General features: G+C 28.8%; 1 protein-coding gene across 1 annotated transcript; it reads left to right on the plus strand.

Annotated features, from left to right (window-relative positions):
* Positions 1-1,672: 1,672 nt before the first annotated feature.
* On the plus strand, positions 1,673-10,801 carry LOC106690143 (juvenile hormone acid O-methyltransferase). Its single transcript, XM_014435467.2, has 6 exons — positions 1,673-1,778; positions 6,890-7,086; positions 7,156-7,331; positions 7,415-7,547; positions 8,290-8,437; positions 9,836-10,801. The coding sequence occupies exons 2-6, from the start codon at positions 6,901-6,903 to the stop codon at positions 10,021-10,023; spliced, it is 831 nt and encodes a 276-aa protein (XP_014290953.1). The 5' UTR covers positions 1,673-1,778; positions 6,890-6,900; the 3' UTR covers positions 10,024-10,801.
* The last annotated feature ends 1,864 nt before the right edge of the window (positions 10,802-12,665 follow it).

Consider the following 12,665-nt stretch of genomic DNA (forward strand, 5'->3'; position numbering starts at 1 on the left):
AGTCTTGAGGAAACATAGACTTAAATCACTATCACTCCAAGACATGCAAATACATCCCTGAACCGATTGTTATAATCCAAAACTCATTTTTCATAAAAGTTAAAATATTTTATAATTAGTTGAACGAATCCTAGATACTAAGGTGGGCAATTTAGGATTGAAAAATAGCCTATTTAATTTCTATAAATCGGAGACTCTTAAACAATGAACTGTTTTTAAGTCCCAATAAAATGCTTTCCAAAGATAACCATTATGTTAGTTATAATCAAGACCCTGATTTTTACGTAATTGTATATTTTATTTCCATGATTTTTTTAAGCCGCTGATCAGAAGTCTAAATGAATCAGTGACTTAGATTCAATTAGCACAGTTTTATTTTGCACATTTGACAATAAATTCATATATTTAGACTATTTCAGTTTAAACAAAATAAAAATAATAAATTAAAATACAACAATGAAGACAAAATTACAGATTACAGTGGAAAGTTCATATTCAGATAATTAGTAGCAGAATAAACCCTACCTTCAATATTTCACTTCTAACAATAGTTATGAATTTTTTCATTTGCCGAATTTCCATTACACTGTCCGTCTTAGACATGACTCTCCCCTTCAAGTTTAATCAGTTGGTTATTCACCTTACGATTGGTAATACTTATTAGTTTTAAAATGCCTAAGATTAGTGTGTCAATTAGATCAAAGTTAAAATTTTGTGCTGAACCATCCAAAACTAAAGATTAAACGGTTTTTACAACTGATGGAAAAATTGTTTATTGCAACTAATGCTCAATAATATTTCAAGTGAAATAAAATCAAAGATTTACCAACGTGTCATTACAGGTGAGCTCTATTGCTTTTTTCTTTCTGTTATGCATATACCTTGATTTTTTGGGGTTTTTTACTGCATGGACTTTGGTTATAATTTGATCTTGGTAAACGTTTCACTCTGATAGACATTTAATTAATTATATTTCAATATTTCATTGCTGTCCTACTTTTCATTGTCACTTCATTTCTCATTGCTATGGTCAGACCAATATTTTTATATTCAAATACATCTTAGCTTTACTTTCATAAATCTCTGGGAAACAAAGCTTTTCCTGTATTTAGTAACAGAAGTCAACAATCATTATTTCGATCAAGTTTTATCATATTAGAACAGAATGTATGATATTCAAAAATACGTAATAGAAAAAAATTAATCATTGTTGTGGACATAAAAATCCTCTGACTAAAAACATAAAATGAATCTTTCGTAACATTCATTTTTTATAAATAAAATGTGGCAGTCCTGAATTCCTAAACTTTAACTTTCCCACAACTTTTTCCTTGATTCCGCTTACAAGAGGGGGCAGAAAAAAAAAATAATAACAGGTTAATATGTTATTATGTTTGAGTCTTGATATAGTTTAATGTCATTTTGTTCAAGCAAAAAAAAAAAAAAAAAAATTAGGAAGGTACAAAATATTTTATTCTTATATTTTTGGAGATGTGGTTAGCCTTTAATTAAAAATTGGGTTAGCCGCTAATCCCCATTATTTCGAAATGCCTTAATATGGGATTACAAATATATTATATATTTATCAGTCATATTTGTGAAGACAAATTTCATAGACTTGCAGATATGAAGAAAGCTCATGACAACCTTGGTTGTTAAATCACTGCTGACCCCTGGGTGATAGTGGACTACTATATAACGTCTTGCCATTTCATTCTGTGCTAGGGTCGCATTGTGCAATCCTAACTCTTCACGTCCTCATACACGCCAGAAACGAGGTAAAGATAAATCTTCACTTAATAATTATTGAAATTATTTGTTCATAATTATCATGAAAATTATTTAGTTCACATTAGAATTATGTGCTCTGATCACACTGTAAATATATTTATGGGAGTAGTAAAAGTTAAAAACGTATTTCTCAATTCTATACGAAAACTATTATGATATTTTTTTATAATTATAAACAGTATAACACTTAAGGCCGATTGCACCATCACAGTTTTAAGTAAGATTTCTAAAATCTCAGGTAAAATACAGATAAATTTTGCCGGGCAATGATAGTCGGTTAAACTGAGCTATAGAGCAAATCTGTGTTAATGTGATTAACCAAACATGGAACTTGGTGTTGGTATTCAATGGTGGGAACAAGTCCGCCAAATGGGTCTAGTGGTCCTTTTTTGCCAACCCCTGGGGGCTACCTGAGTTGCCGCCGCGTACTAACCAAGGTGGGAGTGTCAAGATTCATTTTTTTTTTTTTTCAGACCGTCGAAAAATAGATATTAACAGCCCCAGGTGGAAATCGAACCCACAACGTTCCGAACCGAGCGTCGGTTTCCATGACGTTCCTTAGCAAGAATTTTTCATAGTTCCAGTTGAAATCTGTTATCTGGCAAAGGGGTATTCCATCATTATTCACATTCTTTCCAAATTTAATAAAATGGATCTAATTGAGTGATCAAGATCAAAGATTTTATAGAATTCAAAGAGTTAGTTGCTCAGGCAATAATGAAAAAAACCTGATAATGTTTTACAATGGTCGCATAAAGAGTTATTTCAGCGATTTCGACTATCAAAAGGGGCTGTTGAATCAATTTCAAATTGGAGCCACAATTTTTAGCATTTATCTCAGTTTTAGGCTACCTTGGTAACGCAACTGTAAACCAGAAACAGGTCGCTAAGTTACTTTATTCTTGGACAAATATAGGTTATGAAAGTTTTAGTTTAACCAGAGACTGGTTTACTGGTGCAATGGCCCTTAATGTCATATAAATTATTCAAGTCAGTAAGGTTTATGAAAAAGCTAAATCACAGTTGTCATGACTAAAGTAAAATTACAGGCTGATTTTGGCAATAATTAGCTGTTGAAACTAATTGTTAAAACTGCCATGGATAAGATATTATTACCAATGGTTCATTCATGAATAATGGTCATACTATAGCTAATTTTTGCCTACCTCTGGATATAGGTTGCAAAGCAATTTTGATTATTTTTTTAAATGGGAGAATTTAAAATATCATATGATGATACATAAAGTAAAATTAAGATTTATTGTGAAAACATTTTTTAACTAAATTATATAACATATCCCAAAAATCATGATAACTAAATTTGTCAGAAATCAAAGTAATGTGATTTTAGAGAATCTTTTTCATACAAGCAATAATGATTTAATATTAAATTTTAAACTATCATAAAAGATAAAGCAGACTGGATATGTTGTGACTTATATAAATTAATATAAAAATGTATTTTTGGGGTTGACAGTTAAGAAATTTTTGTATTCCTATTAAAAGTTTGTATTTATCAATTTTTAAAATATTTATATTGTATGAAAACCCAATCACACAATAACTCGTGAACTAGTCTATCACTGTCTAAGCAACAGGTTACACCATAAAAAAAACACAAGTTTTATTTCTAGAAAAAAAAATTATCGAACCAGGATTTATGGTACATTCATTCCACTATTCCAGTTTACACACTTTTATGTATTTGTTTTTATCGTAATAAATGATATGGCAAGTAAATGTAAAACTCCTGAGTATAATTAAAAGAAATATCTACGTATCACCTTTAACTACACACCAAGGAGTAAATTACCAAATGATGTCACTTTCATGAGGTGCAAAATGCATGCATTTCAAATACTTGAATGAAATGAAAGATAGGCCAATGTAGCATTTTAGGCATGAAGGCAAAAGCATAAAACGATTCCTTGCAGGATGAGAGTTGTAAATTAACAGGAACAAATAAATGCTACTTTGGACTGATTAAATTATTGAAAGGTAAGTATATTACTAATCAAACTGAGGTGAGACTAAAATAAAAAATCTAATCCTCAACTATGAATTTGAAGCTTGGACATCGATGAAAGCCATTGGAAATAAATTACTCATTTTTGAAAGAAAAAAAATGGCAAATAATCTTCAGCCTGATCAAAGAAGGTAATATCCAGTGAAGAAGAAAAATTTTGGACCTTTAACCTTCTTTGTAGCTGCAATACAAAGATTGAAATATTCAAGAAAATCAGAAGGCTAAGGTAGGCAAGGCATACCACCAGAATAGAAAAAAGTGAAATTCTGGGAAAATAGGTCTAAGATGTCCTTCATCAAATAAGAAAACTAGAGAGACCCAACATTAGATTTTTTGACAGTGTCGGCACAGACGGTGAGAAACCTACTAAATAAAGAAGATTGTATGACTAACATACAAGATAAAGGAAAATGGCAGAGACTTTTGGAAGAGACTTCAGTGATAGATTGTTGTATCATATATGAATGAATGAGTAATTATCATAGTTATCAAAGCCAAATTTTCTATTTACTTATTTTTTTGTAAGATGATTGATTCTTGCTAACCATAACTAACTAAAAACACAACCACTTGAATTTTCAAGCATTCAAGCAACTCAAGACATTTTCATTACGAAGTATAAAATTCTGAATGAATACTTACATACTTGTTTTTGGATTATTGAAAAAAAAAACTATGACATCTTTACTGAGGAACCAATTATTATAATTTCATTAAAACTAAATTTTATTGAAACTCACATAAAAGTCCTTATTAATTAATTTCATTCTAACATTTATCTTCATCCATCAGTGTATTCAAATAATTCTAAAATTGATTTGTGATGATTTAATGTTTTGAATTTTTATTAGTAACAATATTCAAGAGAAATGAAAAATGTTTCTAATTTTTTTTAAAAAATAATTACATATATTCAGGTAAGAATTACTTTTATTACTAGCTTAGTTCAATCAATACATAAATTCCCCCAAAGAAAAGATGAATAAAATAACACAATAAACTGATGAATATGAAATATCATTTACAAAAGTTAAATTATTCGCAAATCCAGATTTTTCTAAATAGTGTTGAGGCATCAGGTATCAGATAATCTACAAAATAAATTGTCAATTTATTAATAGTAATAAATAATAGTGCAAGTGCAAGGCATATTAACATTAATTTTGTATATTTCATAATATTTAGGGAAATTGTAAGCAGTAAAGATTATATAATCATGATTAAATTGTCTTTATGAAAACAAGAAAATATGTTATTTATAATTTACACTATGTTTTTATTTAGTCATTTTATAACATTTGGTAAGCACTTATGGAAATTTTAAGCTCTTTTTAATTGTATTTATACTGTTTTTTAATATTATTTTTTTGGTTAATAGACATCCATAATATATTATTAGGGATGTCTATTAATAAATCTTGTTCATCAAATAAATCAAAGCATTGTCTATGAAATATAGACAGAATTGAGCATAAGGAGAAAAAATGCTCTGTGTTTTCTGTTTCTTTTATAGCATAATGAACAGATCTGAGCATCTCCTTCATTTATAAATTTTCTAATGTAGGTCTATAAGTTATTCTCTAGCCTTGAATATCATCTCTTTAGCTATGCAACTCCATAACCTTTTAATTTAGAAAAAAGTTGATACTATTTTAAAACAATAAAAAATTATGGTTCATTCTATAATGCTTGAATTGTTATTTTGCTTTCAGCAAATCTAAGTTTAGGGAAATAATATGCAGAAAATCATAAATGGAGAAAATAATATTTTTCTTCTTAAAAACCTGAACATTGAGTTAAGGGATAAATATTTTTAATGTAAGAAAATATAACGAATAATTAACAGATTGAACATTTTTATAATATATACAATCAATTTAGATTGGTAGAAGAAACAGATTATACCGAATAACTCAAATATGTAGCGTGGATGAACCATTTAAGTTAAAAAAATTAAAAATAGTGTAGAATAGAGCTGAGAAAGATAAACCACCATGTGTGGATCATTTTCAAATGAAATTTATATGGATGCCATTTATAATTTTTTTTGAGATATTATTGGAAATATTTTATACAATTTTTAAAACTGTTAAAATCTAAAAATATTCTAGGCAAACTATAATCATCCATAAGTATTGGAGAAATTGGTAAAGTTAGTAACATAATACTCTTTTGGAGAGTAAATTTTAGTGCGAAAGTTGCAGTCACTTCACAGGCATGTACTTATATATTTGAGATAGACTCTTCACACACACACACACACACACAAACTAGTTTATTTAGACTCAGGGGATCTTAAATGAGTAATTCCATGTAAAATTCAGATATATATTTCATTTAAATTATTTAAAGTAAAAATAATCACATTTTATGCAAATTTTTTTTATCCAATTTTTACTTAAAACGATATTCTCAGACTTGCTTTACCTCCATTTTCTAAAGAATAGATTTCATTTCAGTAATCAAGCCATAAGTAGACACTGCACTCCCTATTTTTTTTATGATCCCCTTCCTGGTCATTTCTGACATACAGGGGAGGGGGGAGATTATTTATAAGTAATCAATCTATCCTAACCATGGCAAGGAGGTCAAGTTTCCATTCCATGGGACCCCCCAGGCTAGATTCCAACCGTCACTGCTGTAGTAACGAGGCAGTTGTTTAACTCCCCCCAAATTGCCCTGCGCTTTCTACTTCTGAGCCTAGGTTTTTACATTGCATGGATAGAAAAAAACCATCTTTTGATTTTGATGATGATGATGATACATGATGATGATACATTTATCAGATGTGGATTTTGACTTTGGGTGTCAGGAGACCATTTTGAGTTCTACTGGTGCTTTAGTGTAGACACTAATGATGTCACTTGCAGTATAAATATTGTTCCTTAAATAGTACTTTATTACCACTTACCAAAACCAAGATACTACTTTGTAGGGATATAGTTGTTTTTATATCAAATTTATACAATCAAAACCTATTTCACTATAAAGTGATCTAATTTCTTTTAGGAAATACCACCATTTATTAAATTTATCAACTTTAAAGGAAATAAATTTTCATTTCATTTGCAGGGTAGAAAACAATGAATAATCCAGAGCTGTATACAAATGTAAATGCATTGCAAAAACGCGATGCACAAGAGGTCTTGGAAGAAGTTAAAGATCTATTACCATGGTCTATAGGAGAAAACGTGCTAGATGTTGGCTGTGGACCTGGTGATCTCACATCCTCCCTTCTCACTTCATATCTGGCCAATGACTATCGAGTGGTGAGTAGCATACAAAGTAAGTTATAGAAACATATTCAGAAAACTCTACTGAAAAATCCAACCTTTTAGGTCGGTTGCGATATTTCTGAAGCTATGGTGAAATATGCTCAAGCAAAATATGGAAACGATCAATTTTGTTTCAAACAGCTTGATATCAGCAATGGAAATATATGGATGAACTGGGAAGAGGAGATTTTTGATAAAGTATTTTCATTTTACTGCCTTCACTGGGTTAAAGATCAGATGTAAGAAATTTATTTATTTGAAATCATATTTTAAAGTAATTTAAAAAAATAAATTTAATTATTTTTTATTTAATAACTTACAGACAAGCAGCAGAAAACATTTATAGTTTGCTGAAAGATGGTGGTTATTTTGTCACAATGTTCACTATATCTCATCCGTTTCTTATTCTATTTAGCAGACTTAAGGAAAACCCAAAATGGCAATCCTATACAAAGGTATTAAAAAATTAAAATGTATCATTAATAATTTCAGTTATCTGGGAACCATTGCTAATGAACAGATAAATATATCTATGAAATACAGAAATATTGTTTTTAAAAAACCTTCTTGGTAGATGATATTAAGAAATAGAACATACTAAATAAAATTACATAGTGTTGCCTGATAGTCTGAAGTCAATTCAATTATTAAATTGTATGTATCCTTCCTTTCATGCTTTGGGCAATTTCCAATTTATCTGGTAATTTTTTGTTTACTGCTTAGTGGCAAGGAGATCCTAGGATCTCCATTGGATTTTTTTACCAGATATGAGTAATAAAAAATATTTCAGGTATTAATTTTAATAAATAATATAAGAACTCTAGATTGCTTTTTACTCATTGATTTAAAAACAACAAAGAGCTTCAACATCTCTTACAGAAACAATTTAAATTAAAACTGATAAATATTAAATGGTATTTAAATATTACCAAAAGCATTTGAAAAACTTTAGTGTACAATTAACCAGTAATTAATAGTCTTCCAATTTAAAAATAACCAGAGCTCTTTTAATAACTCTTAAAAAATATATTATATTAATTATATTCTGTATTTCTGACAAACTGAAAGTTGATAAAATAAATTCCAAATAATATTATTAATAATAAAATAATATTTAACTTAGTTAGTCCAATCATTATTGTTTTTATAAATAGTTTCATTTTTTTTATATCTAATTTAGATAATTATGTATTATAGATTTGGAAGACCTGGGATGCTTTTCATAACTCAAGAAAAGATCCAAAAGAAGAATACATTAAAATATTAAAAGAAACTGGATTTCAAGTTATCAAATGCATCACAAAAGAAACAAGTTTTGTCCACCCTTCAACCAAAGCATTCATTGGTATGATTATAGAGTTATATCTTAAATATTCCTTTTCAATCCTCAAATAACTGAACTTGAATATCAATTTTTTTTTTTTAATTGGAATCACTAATTTCAATCACATGAATATTGTTTCAATTTAATGTACACAAATCATATTTCATTATTAAACATGGTTTGGCAACAAAAGAAATAGACAAAAACTTCAGTCAGGCCCCCACCCAAAAGAAAAATAAAATAAAATAAATTTAAGGGCCTATCTTTAAATTGAATTAAAAACTGTGTATCAATTCAACAAGTTACACAATATGTGGTTTTTTAGATTTTAAGAGTTTTCAGTAGCAATTATTTAAAATCATACTGTTTTAGTGCAATATAAGGAAAACATATGTATTCACATATTTATTCATTCTTACTCATTTTAAAATTGAATAAGAATAAATCTCACTTTTGTTTGATTTAAATATTTATTTTTATGAAATATTTTTATACATTTTTAGTGAGTGTTTTATCAATTTACTATTTGGCTACACTGGTCAAATAAAAATAGGTTTTTGAAAGAAGTTTTAGTTTTTTACTGTTACTAGTAAAAAAAAAATTGTTTCTTGATTTTTGAAAAATAACTATGGATAAAAAAAATTAGTAGAATAGAAAAAAAAGATAAATTTACTATTATTTTAACTTTTCTATTAATTTCCTTTTTTTTTTTTTTTTTAATTCAAAAGTCAATACAAAATTATCATCCACCTTATGAAAATAAGCAGAAATATAGTTTATTTTATGTCCACTCAACATGAGTGATATTATATAATATTATAATTATATATTATAACTATATATATAAGTCTGTGTAAATGTGATTCCAGAGTTTTATTTTATGGGAGGGTTTAAAAAAAAACAGTTCTTTAGTTTTACTATGTATAAAAACAATCAAGCATACAGAAAATAAGACAAGAATTCTGAACATTTCTAGGGATTTTTTTTTCAAGTACTATTAGTACGAATCACTTCTGTGGATATAAAAGATTATTCTGTTAATACCAACTTATTTTGGCTTATATTAATACCAACTGACCTAATGATTTGTTTTTGAAAACTTTTATACAAATTTATTTCATTAATTTTTAAAACATTATTTTTATAAGATAGAGAACTCAAAAAACTATTACTTAAATATATAATAAAACCTACTTTTAAAAATTAAAAAGTTATACATTTTATTCATTTTCTTGCAATGTCTTTTCAAGCTGAATTGCCCCTTTTATCATATTAATTTTTTTTTTTTTATTGCATATTTATGTGATCATACACACATGTATATGTATATATTATCATTTTTTTATCAGATAAAAACTCAATTCCTATATACTAGTGATAGTTCAATTTTTTTGTTGACTTAGAAATTCAATGTTTCAGAATACTTTGAATCAATAAATCCATTCAAAAAGAGGTTACCTAAGGAGAAAGGAGAGGAGTTTCTTCAAGATTGTCAAAACTTTCTTATTGAAATGGGTCTGCTTGAAGTTAATGAAAAACATGAAGCAGTTCATAAGTATACAGTAATGACAACTGTGGCAAAAAAAGGCTCAAATTCTGATTATTAAACTAAGGCTCAAGAATCACACAGAATCAAGTTTTTAATTTATGGTGTAGAAATAATGAATGCATATTAACTAATAGGTTGTTTCGGTGCTAGTGTATTAAACTTAATTTTGTTTATATCAAAATCAATCTAAAGTTATAATAATGTTAACAGTGTATGATAGTGTCATTAAGAATGCTTCATTTCAAAATATTGTTTGCATTATAATAATTATTATTGTTGTTATTATTATTTACAAACTGATGAAAACATTCAGAACAACTCACTACACTTACTCAAGAGGCAGACAAATCTCTGGAAATAATTTACATGAACACTTTATGTATATTGGAAGTACCAGTCTAAACATTGAAACACATTTATATATAATTTTTCTTTGATTTTGATGTAAATAACTAAATCAAAATGGTGGGATCTAACATAATAATAGCACCACTTTAGCCTATGTGACTTATCAGAATTTTAAATTAAAAATTAATGTTAGAATTTTAGGTTTGAAATAAAGTAGTGAAATACTTAAAATAAGACAATATTCTGATAATTAGTGATGGAAGTATAGACTAAGTTATTTGGTAGGGTAATATATGTAAAATAGAAGTAAAATATGTAATATTTTGTAAATTTTTGTATAGATTTATATATTCAATATACATAGATGTATATATTTTAAATCTATTTATCAATAATTCTTTTAAAAAATAAGTTTTTTGTGTCAAGATTTTTTAAAATTTTGTAATAAATAAAATTAATGTTATTAATAAATTTAATTTATTATCTTATATCTGATTAACATTACACCACTCATTCAAAATTACAACTTACTTTGATGAATGAACTACATTTCAGCATACGATTTTTTTAAGCAATGGTTAATTGGGTTGGATTTATAATCAGTCAGAATAATCCTAACTGCAGTATGTGATAGACTTTCTCAGGATATATCTCAAAAGATAAATAACTTATTACTTAGTTCCTAACAAGTTTGAAACAAAAATTATTCAAAGCTAGTATGGAGTACATTATGGTTTTAAACTTGGTAAAAATAATAAAATCTAGATAAATTAATATGAGTTCCTTCTGTAATCTATAACTGACATAAATGATATGTTGCCGTGTAAGGGGCTTCGGGGTTTCTAAGCCCGACTAGGGGTTCCCTGTACAGGTATTATATTGAAATTTATTCATATATTCATGTATTTATATTATATATTTGTATTTATATATTTATATTATGTATCTCTATCGGTTCCTGATGGGACCCGACTAAAAAAGTATGCGCTATATTTAATTCAAACACTAGAAACCAGGGACCCTCTTGCCATGGTATGCTAGATATGAATATCTATTATTAATTATTGGAGTTCCTTTCCAATGGTATCGTGTTCACCAATTTACTATGCTATTATATATGAGGTGGCATGCAGGGATTCTTAATTATTAAGTAAAGTCTTTGTTACATGTTTTATATTTACAATTATATATACATTACCAAGAATACTGTTATGAGAGAGCATGGTAGACTTGTTTCCTTATACTTTAATTATAAGATTATGAATTGAGAAGTACCAGTTGGGATCTTTGATATTTATACTGACTCTAAGTTATTAATTCTATCCTTGTCATTCAACTTACAACAGAAAAGGTCTTACTTGTTTCGGTACATCGGTTGGCTTGGCGTTTGTCGCGGAAGAGCGTCCATGTTCGCCTCCCGGCTGCCGCTACTGAATCCCCGGAGGTGTTCCTTCCTTCCTTCTCTCTCACACTGTCTTCCTCTGTGTCCAAGTCTCAAACTCCCCTTCTGTCCCAGACTCTCTCCGCCTGTCCTCAGACTGTTCTCAACTCTCTTCCTCCTGCCCTTTTTGCTTATTTTCTCCCCTCTCCTTCTGACTCCTCCTTCTTTTGATTTCTGACTTTTTATTGGTTCTTCTATTTTCATAGGGGGTGAGAAGGTCCAATGACTTTTCGCGAAAGTCAGTCTTTTTCCTACCTTTCATTTTGAAAGGTTTCTTCTTTGAAGAAAGCCGGCTTCTGGTGGCTTACTGTATTTTCCCCGAGGTTTTTAGAGAGGCCCCGTGTGAGATAAGGGGTGTTTATTTGTTTTCAATTATGGCGGCTTTTTATCTTTGCCGCTAGCTCTACTTTCCCCGAGATGTCTAAACTGGCCACGTGGAAGATACGGCCTGTTTATTTGTTTATCTCTGCCTACATGGTCAACCGTTCCCAGGGGGTGCATACCCTCTGTTATCTATATACCTCTGTACATTTCTTTAGATATGTTGCCGACGGGTTTCTGCCTAGGTCCGGCGGTATTGTGGCATGCCGACAAAAGAAATTACTTTAAGTTAAAAAATTCCAGCTGGTGCCTCTCATACATATCAATGTCTACTTAGAAAAAAAAATCTGGTGGGGTCCAAGCATCACATAACTTTTACTTACCACCATTCATGAATTTCCACCCCCAGTTAAAGGAACATTGACCTACCGTTTAGGAAACCCATCCTCAATTTGAAGACTGAACCAGGGTGCTGCAGGACATTCTGTTATAAATTCTATATTTATGAAATCTATTACTCACACTACTTCTATTTTATTTATTATTATTACTCTCTCTTCTTTTTTTCAGATTAACTTGTTTTTTTTTTT

The sequence above is a fragment of the Halyomorpha halys genome, unplaced genomic scaffold, assembly GCF_000696795.3.
Source record: "Halyomorpha halys isolate HHAL.00 unplaced genomic scaffold, Hhal_1.1 Scaffold1591.1, whole genome shotgun sequence".
NCBI classification, from domain to species: Eukaryota; Metazoa; Arthropoda; class Insecta; order Hemiptera; family Pentatomidae; genus Halyomorpha; species Halyomorpha halys.

What these genes read in the sequence shown, in the direction of transcription:
- LOC106690143 (XM_014435467.2), top strand. Translation starts at nt 6,901, where the DNA reads ATGAATAATCCAGAGCTGTATACAAATGTAAATGCATTGCAAAAACGC. An exon ending in AATGGCAATCCTATACAAAG is followed by an intron (nt 7,548 to 8,289) that starts GTATTAAAAAAT and finishes TATGTATTATAG; the next exon opens with ATTTGGAAGACCTGGGATGC. An exon ending in TTCAACCAAAGCATTCATTG is followed by an intron (nt 8,438 to 9,835) that starts GTATGATTATAG and finishes TCAATGTTTCAG; the next exon opens with AATACTTTGAATCAATAAAT.